Source organism: Vombatus ursinus, unplaced genomic scaffold, assembly GCF_900497805.2.
Source record: "Vombatus ursinus unplaced genomic scaffold, bare-nosed wombat genome assembly UNPS02011431.1, whole genome shotgun sequence".
Taxonomy (NCBI): domain Eukaryota; kingdom Metazoa; phylum Chordata; class Mammalia; order Diprotodontia; family Vombatidae; genus Vombatus; species Vombatus ursinus.
Window position 1 is genome coordinate 3,051,623 of NW_020951209.1, and position 19,227 is coordinate 3,070,849.

Consider the following 19,227-nt stretch of genomic DNA (forward strand, 5'->3'; position numbering starts at 1 on the left):
TTCCCCACTGGGAGTTCTTTCAGTTGAAATATTAAAATATTCAGTTGGATCTGTGATCTCATTGATTTGGATTTTTTCTTCCAATGATATAAATTAAAACCCATTCATACCCACCTATTTCCTTTCCTTATTTTTGTAAATAATTTATGTAATATTGGAATTAATTGTTCCTTGACTGTTTGATAGAAGTTTCTTTTAAATCCATCTAATCTTGTTTTTCCCCTCTTTGGGAATTTCATTATTGGCTTATTCAATTTCTTTTTCTGAGGTTGACTTATTTAAATTCTCTTTCTCTTGTTCTGTTAATCTTGGTATTTTACATTTTTGTAAATATTCATCCTTTTCATGTTACTAGTTTTATTAGCATATGATTTCAAAATAGTTTCAAATATTTTCCTTTGTTTCCTTTTCATTTGTTGTGATTTTTTTCATTTTTAAGCATGGTAACTTGGTTTTCTTTTTCAAATCAAATTATTTAGCAGCTTATAAGGCTTACTAGTTTCTTAAAAAATCAGCTTCCAGTTTTGCTCATCAATTCAACATTTTTACTTTCTCTTTTCTATTTCTTCTTGGATTTTCAGAATTTGTAGTTTTGTCTTTAATTGAGCTTCATTTGTTGCTTTTCTAGTTTTTAAAGTTGTATACCCAGTTCATTGATGAAATGTAATTTTCTCCATAAGGACTGCTTTGGCCACATCTCAAAAGTTTTTATATATTGATATTTTCTTTGTTGAAATTATCAATTGTTGCTATGATATTTATTCTTTGACCTACCATATAAGTTTGCATCTTTTCTTCAAGTGTCCTTTACTCATTAAAATTTTTATTTTATTCTGGTTAGTAAATGATATATTCAGTATTTTTGTTTTTCTGCTTATGTTTATGAGGTTTTTGTGCCTAAGCATAGTTTTCTTAAAATGTGGCATATAAAACTGATGTACATATGTATACACACACACACACACACACACACACACACGGACACATACATAGACATATTCTTTTGTTTCCCATTCAGCAATCACCAGAGATCTGTTTATCAAATCTAACTTTTCTGAAATTTTATTTAGGTCCTTAATTTCTTTCACGTTTATCTTTTTGTTAGATTTGTCTAGATCTAAAGGAGGCATATTGAGATCCCCAACTATTTTAGTTTTGCTGTCTATTTTTCCCATAATTTGATTAACTTTTTCCTTTAAGTACTTAGATGCTATGCCATTCAGTGTGTGTATATATGTGTATATATAGTAATTGTATTATTTCATAATCTATGATGTCTTTATGCATAGTATAGTTTTCCTGCTTATCTTTTTTTAAATCATGGCAGTTTTTACTGCTCCCATGTCTGAGATCATGATTGTCACATCTGCTTTTTAAAATTTGCCTGAGGCATAATAAGTTATGTCTCAGCCCCTCATTTTAACTCTGTGTGAATCTTTATGTCTCAAGCATATGCCTTACTAACAACATCTTGATGGAGTCTGTTTTCTAATCCATTCTGCTTCCCTCAGCTTTGTGGGTATATTCAAATTCACAGTTGTGACTGTTAATTGTGTATTTCCTGCCATAATACTCTCTTTTACTTTATCCTCTCTTTGTCTCCCACTCTATTCTTTGCAAAGAAGAAGGTGGCAAAAGAAAAAGGAATGTGATCAACACTAGTAATCTATAATTGAGTTGGTCTTCCCCTACTCCTCTGACCTTCTTTCTTCCCGTAGTCAACACTGTTATGATTGGTTCTTGTACTTTTTCTTATTTTAATCTTCCCTTTGAAGTTGAAATTTGTTTTCCTGTGACTCTTCCCTTGCTCACTCCACAGTCTTGCATGGTGTGAGCAGGCCCTGTCTGATCCTGTTCCTGGCTGTCATTGTTGCTATCTGACCAAAGTTCTGGATGGGGTGGCTGGGACTGGGTCTGGCCCTTTCTTGCAATCCCAGATATACATGAAACCAGAAGGAAAGGGGTTTTCTACATCAATAGTGTCAAACTCAAACAGAAATGGATCCCTGTTGGCTGCATATTGACTTAGAAAACCACAAATTAACATTATCTTTATTGTATTGTATTTTAAAATGTTTTCTGTTAAACATTTTCCAATTAGGGAAGTACTTGGTAGTTTTATAGACACCTATAGCCTAAGCTGACAGTTTGACCTCCTGCAGTACAATAATGAAATCATAGACCCAAACCAAACATAAATCATGTATTGGTGCTAAACATCTTCTGGGTTTCTATAACTAATTTGTTTCAGGTACATTCCTCACAATCTAATAATCAAAGTAGATGAACTTGCTACTTTCTGTCATGACCACCAATAAATTGATAATTTTCTCAAGTCTGAATTAAATGGAATTTTTCTTAGCTATATTTGCTAAAGGAAGCCCTTTCTGATTATTTTTTTTACATTTGTTCCAGAGCTACAGAGTTCCAGAGAGTTCCATTAAGCATTGCTTCTGAAGCAATAAGAAAATCAGAGAGCTCATCATCTTTGAATTTTGAAAGCTGAGCCTTAGTTAAAATCATAAATGTCCTTCAGAATAAAGTTGGGGCTGACTTATGCTTTTGTAATGATTTGTACTTTGATGCCAATGCAATCGATCAGTCTGAGTTGCCATACCAAGAGCCTAGAAGATGTTGTGATTGACATCCAGTCATCTCTTGCTAATGGAATCAGAGGCATTGAGCCCATACATACAGAAACTCAAGAAGATTGCATTAATTTTGGCTGTTTGACCAAAAACATAACAGGTAAAAATGTTTTCTTTGGTTTTGTTTCCACCATATATTATTTCACATAAGTAAATATTTGGGATTACCAAATAACAGGTGGTGCCTAAAAGGTTAGGCAGCTAGGTGGTGCAGTGGATAGAGTACTGGGCCTGGAGTCAGGAAAAGTAATCTTTCTGAGTTCAAATCCGGCCTCAGACACTTACTAAGCTGCACGGTCCTGGCCAAGTCACTTAACCTGTTTACCTCAGTTCCTCATCTATAAAATGATCTAGAGAAGGAAATGGAAACCCATTTCAGTGTCTTTGCTAAGAAAACCCCCAAATGGGGTCACAGAGAGTTGGACACAACAGAAAAAATGACTCAACAACAAAAAGGTTGAAAACTAAATTCTCTACTAACTTAGACAATTAATTTTCAATAGACAGTTTTTAGAATATCCCATTTTGTTGTAAAACAAAAAGTGTGGTGATACAGAAAAAATTGTGAATAGTATCCTCAACTAGAAAAAGAATCTTTGAGCCTTAAATAAAAAAGAAAAGACATCGTGTCTTAAGGAGGTATTTGTTGAAGCTCAAAGCAAAATCAGTAACACTTTTACTAAAGCTATATAAAAAAATAAAGCCAAAGGTTATGAAACTTCAGAGAGACCTGGAAGGAGACAAAAGAAAAAAGTAATTTAAAAAAAATACTCTTTGGTACAATGTGTACAATAGACTAGTGATCCCAACACTTTAGGATCTAGAGAAGTCCCAAGTCACTTAATTACCAAAGACAGAACAGATGTGAAAAACTTTCAATCTGTTGAGAAGGAGAAAACTAGAATATTATCTTAGGTTTGTTTGACTGAGGAATGAGGAGGCAGAATCATGTGATAATGTGAAGTGAGGTGGTAAACCTCATGGGCAGGTGTTAAATGTATTTAATGTCTTGTTTGTTGAGTGACTAAGAAGGAGGATTAAGCAGTAAGTACTGACTGATAAATGGAAACCTGACTGCCTATAGAACCACCCCAAATATTCATTCTGTAAACATCTTTTCAACTCAATATGCATTTACTAATGTACCATATATAAGACATTATGTTAGGTAAAAAGTCAGAAATGCAACAATTTTTACTCTTGTGGAGTTTACATTTTACTGGGGGAAATATAACTCCTTTACAAATAGATGCAAGGTAGTTTGAGAAGAGAGATAAATCCACACTGGTATCACGGTTGGTTGTTGTCCTTCATTCTCAAAGAGGACCACAATGACATCATTATGTTGAAGTCAAGCTACGGTATATCTGACTGTGAAGGCTCTACCACAGGTCGGGCACAAATAGTCCACATAATAGTATTATAATAATGTAAGAGAAGGCTTTGTACAGAGGAGGTAGCATCTGAACTAAGCCTTGAAGGAATCTAGGGATTATAAATGGTGGAGGTGAGGTTGGAGGGCATTAAAGACATGGTGGACTGCTTCTATAAAGGCATGGAGAATGGAGGTGGAATATTGAGTTTGGTGTACAGCTGATAGAGCTGTTTGGCTGGAACATCGGGTGCAAGAAGAAGAGTAGTATAAAGTTGGAAAGTTAAATTGTAGGGTGCCAGGCAGAAGAGTTTGCATTTTATCATAGTGGTAATAGGGAGCCATTATAGTAGAGAAATGACGTGGTCAGGGTAAGAGCAGCTGAACAAAGTCTTGGTCTCTTCACCTGTTCCTCCAGGTTAGTTGGTAGATATTACAACCTGCCCCCACAATCAGAAGATAGCCAATGGCCAGGGTTTTAGTTGACCCTACCTGCTCCTCCAGTCTTTGTGGCTGGGGGCAGAGTGAGTGGTATTATATTAAAGTCCCTGGCCAGCACTGGACACCTTAGTGAATGTGGGAGGTGAGGAAGAGAAATGAGTTGAGAATGATTCCAAGTTACAACCTTGAGTGGGGTAGGAACAGCACTGCTTTTATTTCAACTGAGTTAGTTTCTCCTTAAAGAGGGAAAGGAGGCTGCCCTTGGTATTTGATTGACCCAGAAGACTTGGGTTTTAATTATTGGTTTGGGTCCTTTGCCCCCGAAGCATAAAAACTCCAACCTATGGATAATCAGAGGGCTCCAAAGGTTTTAGTAGAATTCTCATTGATTACCCTAGGAGGATGCCTTCCTGGACAAGTATTGCCAATTGCTATGGTGAACCTAGAGGTAAAGGAGAGTAGTGTTTTATTTAAATTTAATTAGGAATCATGCCCTTTTAAAAATCTTATCACATTTTAAAGTTTTTGTATTGCATTTTTTCACAAATGCCTCATTCTAATCCTGAGCCTGAATCATTGGTCTAGACTGAGCTAGGCCTGGGCCAGAATATAGGGTATCTGGAAGGACGAGGTATTCTCAACAGAAATAGGAAGGTTTGGGGATTGTAGATACCAAGTTCTATTTTTGACATGTTGAATTTGAGAGTTTGATGGGACAAACAGGTGGAGATGTCCAGCAGGCAATGGGTGACAGAGGACTGAAATTCAGGAGCTAGATTAGGGAAGGATATAAAATTTGGGAATAATTTGTATAGAAATAATAATGAAACCCATGAGAACTGATGAGACAACTTAGAGAAAGGACAGGACCCTGGACAAAGCCTTGGGGAGATATCTGTATTTAGTGGATGTATCCAAAACAGAAAAAAATGAAAGAATCAGACAAGAGTATCACATAAAAGTGAAAGTAATAATAATTAACAAATATTTAACACTATGATAATAAGTATTTAATAATTTAAATAATTAAGTGCCTTATTTCAACAGTAAAATTATTAAAAAGAAGATTATTAGTAATATGAGAAGTGAATACATATATAACACTAACAGGATACTTTAATGTTTAAAAAAGTAATAAAGAAATTACATATCTAAGTTGCTTATTTTTAAAACTCTAAATAACATATATAGACAGAATTAAATGGAAGAAAAGAACACATACTTTTCAAGCACACATAGAACCTCTACAAACCTGATCAGATAAGCCCTTTTCAAATTCAAAAGATTAGAAATTTTACATGCTGTATTTCCAGAGTACAATGCAATAAAATTAGAAATAAATAACAATAATATGAGTACACTACACAGAACTACATGGAAACTAAAAACAATGATTATATTAAAGAAGAAAATAAAAATGACTGAGCATTTAAAAGAGACTGTCTTCAATAGGTTCACATGTTAAAATCTATGGAATATTGTCAAAACCATTCTTCAAAGCAAAGTTTTATCCTTGAGTGCCTATATTAATAAGAGAAAAGGAAAAGAGAAATTAATTAAGCCTGTACCTAGAAAAGGAACAAAGCAATATTCTACAAGAGAGTTAAAAAGAGTGAATAAAATAGGAAATGAAAAAATAATTACAGTGACAAATAAAATGAGCTTTTTAAAAGAATACCAGTAAAACTGACAAATTATTAGCAAATTTAATTTTTCTAAAAGGGAAGAGAAAAGAGGATTAAAGGGGAAGTTGCAAAGAGGCAGATTTGGGCTTCATATGAGGAAAGGCTTCCTAACATTTGGAGCTATGGAGAAGTATAAGGGACTGCCTCAGGAAATAGTGGGTTCCCCTTCAATGAAGCTCCTCAAGCCAAGATTAGATGATCACTTGTAGAGTGTATTGTAATGAGAATTCTATTTCAGCTATGGGTTGTACAACACATTCACGGAGGTCTCTTCCAACTCTGAAATTTTATAATTCTGTACAGAAAGAGGCAATGAGGTGGCATGAACTGATTGCTCTGCTCCAATCCATCTTTTGGGCTCTTTCAGTGGTCATGGGCTTGGTCCTTTCAGTTCTTCTACCCTAGTTGAAAATTAGATATGGCCATTCACAGAACTTGGATGAATACATCCTTGTCAACTGTAGTCCTTTCAGTAAAATAGAAGACCACTGGGCCTTGGCAGGGTGGGGGTGGGGGAGAGGAGGCAGGGTTATTTATTTTTTTATATTAAGCACCTACTATGTGCCAGACACTGACCTAAGTGCTTTACAAATATTATTTTACTTGATCTTCCCAACAATCCTGTGAGATAGGTACTGTTATGATTCCCATTTTAGGAAATGAGAAACTGAAACAATCAGAGGTTAAATAATTTGTCCAGGGTCACATAGGAAACTGAAACAATCAGAGGTTAAATAATTTGTCCAGGGTCACATAGCTAGTAAGTTGTCTGAAGGTGCATTTGAACTGACGTCTTCCTGACTCCAGGCCACCTGGCTACCTCTGTCTTACAACAGTCCTGCCAGTATATCCTCTGGATCCCCAGGCATTGATATCTGCCCTTTTGCTTACTCATGTCAGATCCCCAAGTATTGCCATCTGATTTGCCAGTACACTCTAAAGATCCCTAGGTCTTGCAATTTGTTCTGCTTTTGAACCCTCCAATATATGTTGTCTCTCCCAATTAATAATATGAATTCCTTAAGAATAAGGACTGTCTTGTTTTTCTATTCCCCAGCACTAAATATGGTGCTTAGCACATGGTAAATGTCTAATAAATCCTTTTTTTTTTATTCGTTCATCAATCACTTAAAGGCAACAAGAATCATTTCATGAGACACTGGGTCATTTTCCCTTGCAATTCTCATGATAAGCATAAGTAAAAATATTATCATGGAGATAATTGTTGTATATCCCCCAAAAGGTGTTGCAAAGGACATAAAGGTAGAGAAATAATTGTTTGTAGACTATATCAAAGCTGCTCCCTGAAGCAAAAGCATAGTTATCTAACTTCAGTGTTCTGATAATACTATATGGTTGCAAATCATAGGATATTGTAACTCTGAGATGTGTAGGACAATGTAAGGATATACGGTGGGTGTTAAGTATGCTCCTGAATATTGCCACTTATATCTTGCAAGCAAGAAGGTGAAGTAATGGTGTAATCCAATCCAAGACATATATGATTGAAAAAGGAAGTTGGCCAATCATTTAGTAAGAGTGGGAGCTATCTGATGCACTGGCACCTGCTGAAGGTCTCTAATACATCGTGTGGATCTTCTGCAGAATATTTATAGGATACCATGAACAAGATAAGAAGGTTTAAATGCAATGCAAACTTTAGGGAGTGCCAGTATCCATGGAATCACATATTTCTGCCATGAGGAATGAAATATGTTTTATTGTCTATCCTTCAGGACTGTCATGGGTTGGTTTTTCAATCATTCAGTCTGGTTTCCATTTATAGATAAATTCATTTACATTATTGCAGTCATGGTGTATATTCTTTTTTTGTTTCTATGTATTTCAGTATGTTATCAGTTCTTGCAAATCTTCCCATGTTACCTCCATACACAGGACCACCATTTATTCAGTCACATGCTACTGGATGAATACTCAGTTTGTTTCCAGTTTTTTGCTACCACAAGTGAATAAAGTATATTAACATACTAGTATATCATAAATCAATTAAGATAGATCAGTATGAGAAGTATAAACAAATCTAGAAAGACCATTAAGAATTAGTACAAAGGAAAAATATACCATAAGAACAGAGTACACACAAATTACAGCCATATAAAAGGACTAAGTGATTGAGAGTGAATGGATAAGCAAAGCTGATGTAGACCTAGAGGAAATTACTGACACCATTATGGGTATTTTATGAGTTGAAATTAATTACTCAAATCTAAGTAGTTGCAAGTTTATTTAATTTTACTGATATTTAGTTCTACATTTGTAATAAATAATCTGATAAAAATGAACAATAAAATTCACTTTACTTTTATAAAAGGAAAAGAAATGATTTAACTGTCTTGGTTGTGAACAAAGATGATTATGTGAGAATATAAAATACATATGCTTTTTCCTGCTCAGTCTGCCATAGTAGCATAAGAAATTGCATATGCTTACTGACTTATGTAAAATATTTAATTTAAGTATTTCATTGTAGGGAACAAAGAGTGTAATTTGATCATCTTTGACACGCGAAAGGCAACTAAACAACCAAATTGCTACTTGTTTTATTGCCCCAGTGAAGAAGCTTGTCCGTTGAAACCAGCAAAGGGAGTTATGACTTATAGGATAGTGAAAGGTAATGTAACTTTTTAAAAAATTAAATAAGCCATTCATGTCTATTATTTTTTCTTTTTTAATTTTTAATAAATTTATTTATTTTTAGTTTTCAACATTTACTTCCACAAGATTTTGAGTTCCAAATTTTCACCCCATCTCACCCCTGCTCCCACCCCAAGATGGCATGCATTCTGAATACCCCTTCCCCTAGTCTGCCTTCCCTTCTATCTCTCCCCCCACTTCTCTTAACCCCTTCACCTTTTATTTTCCTGTAGGGCGGGATAGATTTTTGTACCCCATTTCCTGCATTTCTTATTTCCCAGTTGCATGTGAAAACATTTTTTTAAAACATGTGTTTTTTTAAACATGTGTTTTTAAAACTTTGGGTTCCAAATTTTCTCCCTTCCTCTCTCCCCATCCACCCTCATTGGAAAAGCAAGCAACCCAATATAGGTTATACATGTGCAGTTATGCAAAACACTTCCATAGTAGCATGTCTATTATTTCTTTACTTTACTTTATTTATTTATTTATCTTTGATTTTACTTCCATAGTTTGATAATGTGTTTAAATCCCCAAATATATGAATTTAATTGTCATATTGCTTCATTCTTATAAATTGAGAAACATATTTATTGTTCATCTTTCCATTCATCAGTAGGTAACATCCTTATCTGTCTCAATGTTTTCTAGTTTGAATTCCACTTTATAAGATACCATTAGTACCATTTGCATTTTTCTTAAAGTTGCATTTGTATATTTTATTTTAGATGAAACTTTTAAATTTCAATCTAGCTATATCCTTCCTATAACTTTTTCTTTTAATGGGATAGCTCAGAACATTGACATTTATTGCTACAAGCAATAATTCTGATTTGTCTTCTGACATTATCTTGATGTTCTTAATGTTTTCTGGATATATTGAAATCTATTTTAATCTCCTATGTCTGTTTCAACTATTATAACTAGTTAACAAAATATACTATATTTATTTGTTTTTTTAGATGATTATTATAATTCCGTGAAATTTAACCCTCTTTTTATTATACAAAGGATCTTTGACTTTGGAATTTTCAGCTGTCTCTTTTGTCACTTCTTATTTATCGTTTTTTCTCATTTGTGTTAAATGCTTTTTAGTAAATGTCAATATATTTGAGTGTGCTTTACATTTTGTGTTAATCATAATACTTAATTTGAACTCAAACTCTAATTTGATTACTTCTACTACAGTTAGAAAAATGTTGTTTCCCTTATTATATATAATACATATGATGTACATATATAAAATATTAACTACATGTAAAAAAGCTCAGAGCATTTTATTATTTTGTTAGGAACTTATTTGGAGCTCTTCATTTAGAACTTTTGAGGATATCTTTAAGCTATAGATTTAAAATGTAATTTTTTTTTGATGCATAGGTTTTTTTTAAAGTTTCTTTGTAATTCTGAAATCTAGCAATTATATATTTAAGTTAAGATTACTTCTTATTGGGGGGAATACCTGTATTCTAATTGCAGTGTTGTTTGATCTTGTCTACCTGGAAAACTTTCTCTAATTAATAATAATAGCTAGTATTTTTATAGCTCCTTATTTTTTATAAAATTTTTAAAATTTTTAGTTCCAAATTCTCTCCTATCCTCTTCCCCTTCCTCCACCCATTGAGAAGGCAAGAATTACAACATCATTTGTGCATATGAAGTCATGCAAAACATATTTCCACATTAGTCATGCTCAGGGAAAATAAGAAAAAAAAGAAAAAGAAAAAATATGGTTCAATTTATACTGAATTCATCAGTTCTCTATCTAGAAATGGGTAGTATTTTTGGTCATGAGTCCTTTGGAATTATGGTGAATCATTGTATTGGTCAGGGTTACTAAGTTTTTCACAGTATTATCTTTACAGTATTGCTGTTACTATATAAATTATTCTTCAGGTTCTGATCACCTCATTCTGCATCAGTTCTTAGAGGTCCTCCCAGGTTTTCCTACAGCACAATACTATTACATCATATTCATATACTATAACTTGTTCTGCCATTCCCACTTGATGAGTATCCCCTCAGTTTTCAATTCTTTGCCACCATAAAAAGAGCTGCTATAAATATTTTTGTACTAGATTCTTTTCTTTTTTGTTTGTTTTTTGATTGCTTGTTTTTTGGTGTATAGACCTAGTAGTGGTATGCACAGCTTTATAGCCCTTTGGACATAGTTTTGGACAGGTTAGACTCACTCACAGATCTGCCAACAGTACATTTAGTGTACTAATTTTTCCACATTCCCTCCAGCATTTGTCAATTTCTTTTTCTGTCCTGTTAACCAAACTGCTAGGTGTGAAGTATGGTACCTCAGAGTTGTTTTAATTTGCATTTCATCACTTAAAGCATTTTTCACATGATTATTTATCTTTGATTTCTTCCTCTGAAAACTGCTTTTTCAATATCCCTTGACCAATTATCAGTTAGGTAATCTATAGCTCTTTAAAGTTTGCAAAGCACTTTACATGCATTATCTCATTTGATCGTCACAACAACCCTGAGAGGTAGGTGCTGTTATTATTCTTATTTTACAGATGAGGAAACATGTTAAGCAACTTGTCCATGGCTAGTAATTGACATGGCTAGTAAATGTCTGAGACTACATTTACACTTAGTTCTTCTTGACTCTAGGCCCACTTTGTGGGCTATCTACTTGTGCCATTTAGCTGCCCATTAGTTAATTAATAGAATATCTAGTTTTCTTTGTCATATATATTTTGTCATTATATTTCTTTGTCATTATATTAATCCAACTAATCTGATATTTGCATTTTTAAAATTTCCAAATCTATTACTTTATCCTCCATATCCACAGTTAATTTTTTCAGTATTATTTCATCTAAACTTGTTCTTAAGTTTAATTTTTGATACCTATTATTCTTTGCTTGTCTTCCTTTATTCTCTTATTTTTCACTTACACTAAGGTTTTTAGTTCTTAGACGTCATTTTACAGTTTCCTTTGTTGTTCCTTCATCTCTTGTAGTATGTTTCTTTTATTGAATTAGATACCTCTTTTTATTTATTCTATATTTTTGTGATCCAATTTATTGAATCATTTCATATTTCTTCCATCCCTCCACTGAAGGTTCAACATGCATTTCTGAAGAAATTTTATCTCTAGGATCTCTTATTTTATAGGATTTATTTTTTAAAATTTACTATTAAAATTTTCTTTTCAGGGATAAGAGTGGTAGAAGGGGTAGAAGAAGGGTAGAACTGATTACTTAAGTATGTTAAATGAAGGGCACTATGCCCTGGGGTGGGGAGCAGGGAATCCTCTCATCATTAACAGGGGGGTTTCTTATGCTTTACAGTAGGATGGGAAAATCAGAGCAGGAAATCCATCTTCCCCCCTTTTTTCCAGCTGGACAGGGAATCCTTTCAGTATTAGGAGAGGAAAGGAATTCTTTTCACTTTAGGGAGTGGCAAAAGGGTGGCAGTAGGAATTCCTCAAGAAGTATAAATGAAAAGGTAGCAGAGAAGAGTGAAGATGAGGCTTTCAGTATTAAGGTTTTAGGGTTAAATTTGGGAGGAAGTAGGGTCAGTAAATTTAGGATTAGGATTAGGGACATTATTTTAAGAGGCATTTAGGGTAAGGTTAGGGATAGGAATTAGGAATAGTGTTAGAGTTAGCTTTATTCTTTGGGGAATTAGAGCTAGGTTAGAATTAAATTTATTGGGAGACATAAGGAAAGGTGATAATAGAACTAAAGATTAAGAGGGCTAATTCCCTGATCAGGATCTATGCGCAACATTTGCATCACAACTTCTCTTATATTGGCTCTGTATTTGTTGACCTAGTGTTATGTATAGTATGAGAACAGCCTTCCTAATACTATTGTTCTATAAGAAATGATGAGCAGGCAGATTTCAGAAAAACCTGGAAAGATTTACATGAACTGATACTGAGTGAAGTGAACAGAACCAGGAGAACATTGTACACAGTAACAGAAACATTGTGTGATGACCAACTTCGATAGATTTAGCTCTTCTCAGCAATATAATGATCTAAGACAATTCCAAAGGACTCATGATGGAAAACGCTATCCACATCCAGAGAAAGAACCATGGAGTCTGAATGCAGATTGAAACATACCATTTTCTCTTTCTGTTTTTGTTTTTTCTTTCTCGTAGTTTTTCCCTTTTGTTCTGATTCTTCTTTCACAACATTTCTAATGTGGAAATATGTTTAATATGACTGTACATGTACATGTACAGCCTATATGAGATTGCATACTGTCTTGGGGAGGAGGGAGGCAAAGGTGGGAGAAAAAAATTTGGAATTCAGAATCTTATAAAGTGAATGTGAGATACTAAAAAAAATGAATAAATTCTGCTTTCTACAAAGAGAGAGAGAGAGAGAGAGAGAGAGAGAGAGAGAGAGAGAGAGAGAGAGAGAGAATGACCCTCCTAGTTTATGGAGAATTGGGGAAATTGGGCGGGGAGATGGTAATGAATCATTCTGCTTGGTGCATAAAGAGTGGTAACATGCCTGAATTGTGCATCTGTACAGTATAGATCCAAAAGAAGAAACTATCATCAGGAAGCTAAGTGGCACAGTGTCTAGTATGAGACTTGGAGTCAGGAAGACCTGAGTTCAAATCCAAACTCAGTTATTTAATAACTGTGGGAGCCTGGGCAAGTCACTTAACCTCTCTTCCTCAGTTTCCCCAACTGTAAAATGGGTATAAAAATAGCATCTCCCTCTCAGAATTGTTTTGACTACAAAATTAGATAATATTTTAAAGCATTTTATAAACCTTAAAAGCATTATATAAATGCCCATTATTATTATAATTATAATATTTCTCCTCTGGGTAATTTTTACCTTTCCCCCCTATTTTCTCTCTCTTTCCTTCTCTATTTTTGCCCCTATTCATCCTTCCTTTCTCTTCTTCCCTCTTTCTTCTCCCCACTGTAGGATAGGGATGTAGTTAGTTATTGCTCCTCTTCCCTTTCTAAGATTTTGGTATAGCTGGCTCCCTTACCGTCTTACTAGTCACCCATCTTGCAGGAATTTTCTTCAGGTTATTCTTTCTGTATTCCTTTAAAATACATATTAAAGGGATTAAATTATATAAAGATTTCCACAAGTGAAGAACAGGACAATCCTATTAGTTGAAATCAAGTGAATTAAGAAACCATAGAAGAGAATTTTCTCACATAAGGTGTTTGAATGATACTTAATTTTCACTTTCCAAGAATAAGTATATACACACACACACACTCATATGCCTATTTCTTGATTAGAAACTATTTAATGAAAACATTTTTGGAACTCCTTTTTGAACAATAACAGAATAATTAGAATTATTTCATAGCTTCCACACACATTTGGATACATGTGATATGTTTGATTTTTAAACATTTTTATATTTAATATTTATATTAAATATTAATATTCGTATTTAATATTTTTATATAGTCATACTTTGAGTTGTCTGATATCAAATTAACAAAACAAAACCTAGAGGCTTCTACTTTTAGTGAATATTTATTAGATAATTTCTCAAATAGGACATTTTTATATCCTGCAAATTTACCATTGCCAAACTAGCCCCTGCCTCCTTCCCCTTTCCCCCTAACTAAAAATTCATTGGTTGTTTTTGTTTTGTTTGTTTTTTTACATTGAAAGGAAGTGGTCAGAATAAGTTAAGTCAGAACTGTGCTAGATGGCCCTTGAGGTCCTTTCTAATTCTGTGATTTAACAAGGACTGTTTTTGCTTTCTCTATCCATTTCTAGCACTTAACACAGTGCCTGACACATATTAAGCACTTAATAAATGTTTATTGATTGACTGATTGATTTGGTGAAGGCAATATGCGACCAGATATTTGTAGGTATAGGCTATTTGCAAGTCAGCTGTAAAAAGAATATTGAGAAATTGTATCCCTGATTCAAGGAAAGGGGACCATGAGACATCATTATTCATACCTTATTTAGTATTGATTACTCTTCTCTTCACAGTTCATCCATATCTGCCATTCAATGGATTTTTGTAAACTTCATTTTGATGAAGTAAAAAAGTTGAGTCAGAACTAAAGTGCTATCGAATTTTAAAGAATCTCCAGTCATTTATCAGTGGATTTTAATTATGTATTGTGTCAGTAATTCCTCCTGCTGACATTAGTGAAAGATTTCCCCACTCATTTTTCCAGCACTTTGCCTACTCAAGTTAGCTGTATGGCACTGGAAGGCAAGGCCACACTATTCCTTATTCCCATGAAATCTCATTTTCATTTATTATCTGTGAATGTCTCTATTTCATAGATTGATAAATGGTTAACTTTTTAAGCTTCTTTTGCAAGAAAATCCTTAAATATTCTTTTATTTTCTGTATACTTGCAGATTTTTCTCCTTTGCGCAAAGCTGATTTACCACATCCAGATGCAACCCCAAAAAGTTATTACTTGACTGGAAAATCTTCACAAGAAGTCATGGATCCTGCACAGCTGACAAATCAACTGACCCATACTAATATTTTGCCAGAAGCTACAGTTTCTCAGAAGCTTGACTTCCAGGATAACTTGGGGAAGGCAGTAAATAAGAGTGATGAACTGAGTTCACAGCTTCCTGTATCCAAAAATAAAGGGCATCTTCAGAGCTCAGAGCTTTCCTTGAAACAAAAAGTAGCTAATGTATTATCTGAAAATGTAATTGTATTTCCATCTAAGGCAGCTGCTACATCTCAGTCCATTGTCTCCACTACTCCAGTACCTGCTACTTTGCAATCTACTATCCCTCCTCTGATGCCTTCTACAATTTCCCAGAAATTAGATGTTCCTTTGAAAGTTACCACTGAGCCTCATCCTACAGTCTTCACTACTCTTCATCCTGTTTCTACTACTACTGCTACTCCCCCACAGCCCCCCACTCCCACAATTTCTACAGCTTTTACAGCCACTATAAGCCAGCCTACTGTAACAACAAAAACAGCTTCAACTACAATGCCCAGTGCAGCGGCAAGCATGAAAGTCATTTTAGAAACAGTGCAGTTTAAAAAAACCACCAATTATTCAATTTCTAACAAAGATGATTTTAAGTACTCTTTGACATTTCCATCATCAAGTGTTGATTCCTTTGCTGTAAATAAAACTCTTTCCCCTGAAAATGGGAGGCTTGGTTTGGACAACCCCCAACTCGATAATGTTCCAAGAAACAGATTTCATCTTCAGTTTGAAAAGTGGACACTCGTAGGCACATTGTTCTGTGGACTGTTGTTTTTAGTAATAGGTCTCATACTATTAGGCAGAAAGCTATCAGAATCCCTTCAGAGAAAAAAGTATTCCAGACTAGATTATTTGATCAATGGAATCTATGTTGATATTTAAAGAGGAAAAAAGTGCCTTTGATTCTTAGCCAAGCAACTAGAAAACCCAAATTATTCCTTATCTGTTAGCTTCCAGAAGATTATATTTTAGAGACTAGCCCTTGCTAGTGTCATTTAAAAAAAAAACAGAAACTGATTACATTTTAGAAACTAGCCCTTGCCAGTGTCATTAAGAAGAAAGAACAGAACTGAACCAGTTAACTTCAGAAATTTGATTAAAATATTGAGTATACTAAAGTGCTACCAAAATACCACAGAACAATTAGTACATTAAAAAACAACAACTCAGTTATAGAAGAAAAAATGTTGTGACTTTGGGATCCTAATAAAATGATATTTCTGATTCCAGATAAGATCAACTTTGTCATGAAAGTTCTTTGAATATAATTATATTTTTTGTATTAGCCTTTAAACACTATATAAAAAATTTGAACATTTTACCACTTAAATTTGTTTCTAATCAAGAATTAAATAAATCTGTTGACCCTGAGAAGTATATCATCATGTTCAGTTCTATATTTTTAAAATTATCCCTATCAGCCAAGTTATTAATTGATTAAAATTTGTATCATGTTTTAATGACAAATATACCTAATTGTACATTGTGATATATTCTTAAGAGGTCATTTTGCAGGCTAGCTCAGCTTCATTACTTGCCAAAAGAGCTTTTGGGGCCATTTTAATGTATGGCAGTCAAGGGGCTACATAAATTACTTCTATCTTATTTGAGTTGTGTTTCATTGGGAAAATAAAAAGTTTTCCAAATTTATATATGGACTAACATTATTAACTTTGATGTTTATGAAATTTTAATGTAAACTTCACCAGTTGTAGGCTTAAATATGGAAGCAATTTTATAAATCTGGTCCAAACCCCTAAATTTATAAGTGAGAAAAAAGCAGGCCTAGAGAAGTTAATTGAATTGTCCAAAGTAATATAGCCAGTAAGTGGAAAAGTTGGAATTAAAATAGAGATCTGCCTCCATATCCATTTCTCCTTCAACTATACCATGCTGCCTCTCAATTCAAACTTCTGGAGAACTATGTGTCAACAGTTAATTGGGTGATCTTAGAGAGATGGCTTCATTTCTCTGGGTCTCATTTGTAGGATGAGGCAGTTTGACTATACTAGGGATTTCAAATCCAAGATGGTAATCCTAAATTTATATCATATGGCTTTTTATTCAAAAGAAATTTGATCAACAAAATTTTGTTGAGAAAAGCAAAGATTTAGATAGAAAGAGTTAAAATACATTAGAGAAACTTGAAGCAAATATGCAATTTGGATTTGAGACTTTTAGACTTAGATAACTTCCAAATTCCTTTCTAGGTCTTCTTCTACATTAGAAATAATGTTCAGGGCTTTAAAAAAAAAACAACCCTGATTCTTAATTTGTTGGCAATGCTTTGATTCCTCGGAATACAATAGTGCACATTGCTATTTACATAAAATGCTTTATCAAGAAAAATTTGCCATGTATTTTAGTTAATTGTCTTGCCTGTTTTTTTTAAATCTGTAAATATATATTTAAACTTTCAAGCATGAACACTAGAGGACAGTAGTATAATAAGTACAGTTAAGAGCACAAGGAGGAAACCACTCAAATGAAACCTATTCCTTTTCTTCTCTATATGGAGCGCCTATTGGAAGGGAAACTTGTTTACAGCTAAGACCCAATTAGTGTGAATAATGAATCCCGTGGTCACATTATTTGCATTCATACTGTATTTCAAACAAAACTTTTAAACTATTTTTCAGCTGAATGGCTTGATACAGATATTCACTGGCTTTTTGTAAACTTAAAGCAATTTCATGAAATAAAAAGTTGAATAAGAACCAAAATATCATTGAATTTTATTCTCTTTTGTGATTTGTTTGTGGATTTGAAGAGTATAATAAGTGTAAGTAACTCCTGCTGCTGACATGAATGAAAAATTTCTTCACTGTTTCTTGCAACATCCTGGCCACCCTGATCACTTCTGTGCCACTAAAAGAAGGGACAACTCAATAAGTCTCATGATTTTGTCTGCTTGCTATCACCACTGTAGAGGCTGAAGTAACAGTCGTCACTACTCCCTAGGGCAGGAATTCTATGAACAGAATTCAGAGGGCTTGTGAGCTGGATTGTGGGAAAATATTTCTTTATTCAATGTGATTGTTTTTCTTTGTAATTCTATGGCTAGAGTGCTGGATCTGGAATTGAGAAGAACTGAGTTCAAATTCTGCCTCAAACATTTATTAGCTATGTGTCCTTGGGCAAGTCACATAACCTCTATTTTCCTCAGTTTCCTCAACTGTAAAATGAAGATACTAATAGTTCCTACCTCCCGGAGGTTTTGTGAGATTAAATGAGATAATATTTGTAAAGTACTTAGCATAGTGACTGGCACATAGTACGTGCTATAAAAATGCTAAATAATTAAAATTATTCTGAGGAGTCAATGAATTTCACCAGACTGCTTAAGGGGTTTGTGATCCACTCAAAAAATGTTAAAAAAAAAAAACAAAAAAACAAACAAACCCTGCCTTCAAGATGGTTGAAATACGGAATTGCTTTTATCTTTAGATACAATGTGACTAGACCCCATTAGATTTTAAATGATAGGTAGTATCATGGAAACAACGAACATAAACTTGGAAAGACTTCAAGAAATAGTGGAAGATAGAAGGGCCTGGCATGCTATGGTCCATGGAGTTACAAAGGGTCAGCCATGACTGAATGATAGCAACAACAACAGCAAAAGTACAGAGAATCATAACTTTTACATAAATAAAAAAAAAAAAAAACTCTCGAGCTCATCTGTGCCAGGGAGCATTTTGCAATACACACACACACGCACACACACACACACAAGCAGCATGGTGAAGTAGAGAGGATATTGGATTTGAAGTCAGAAGTCCTTGCTACTTATTACCTGTGGAGACTATGCTAAATTGTTTCATTTTTCTAAGTGTCATTTTCCTTATATATAAAATGAGGGAGTTGTGTGGAACTTTCCTTAGCTCCCCAACCTCCTCTCCAAAATAGGAACAGAAACACCAAAGTAAAAGATTAACAAAAAAAATCTTTCACATCACAGAAAATAAAATAGATTTCAGGT

The 19,227-nt window shown here is 33.9% G+C and overlaps 1 protein-coding gene across 2 annotated transcripts in view; it reads left to right on the forward strand.

The window, feature by feature from the left end:
* Window positions 1-17,968, forward strand: part of MANSC1 (MANSC domain containing 1) — a 50,649-nt gene extending 32,681 nt beyond the window's left edge. For both annotated transcript variants that reach the window (XM_027856365.1, XM_027856364.1), the window contains exons 2-4: window positions 2,416-2,748; window positions 8,638-8,778; window positions 15,145-17,968. In XM_027856365.1, the coding sequence (XP_027712166.1) occupies window positions 2,526-2,748; window positions 8,638-8,778; window positions 15,145-16,127 (1,347 nt within the window). In that variant the 5' untranslated portion in view covers window positions 2,416-2,525 and the 3' untranslated portion in view covers window positions 16,128-17,968. The remainder of the gene's footprint in view (window positions 1-2,415; window positions 2,749-8,637; window positions 8,779-15,144) is intronic.
* Window positions 17,969-19,227: the final 1,259 nt, after the last annotated feature.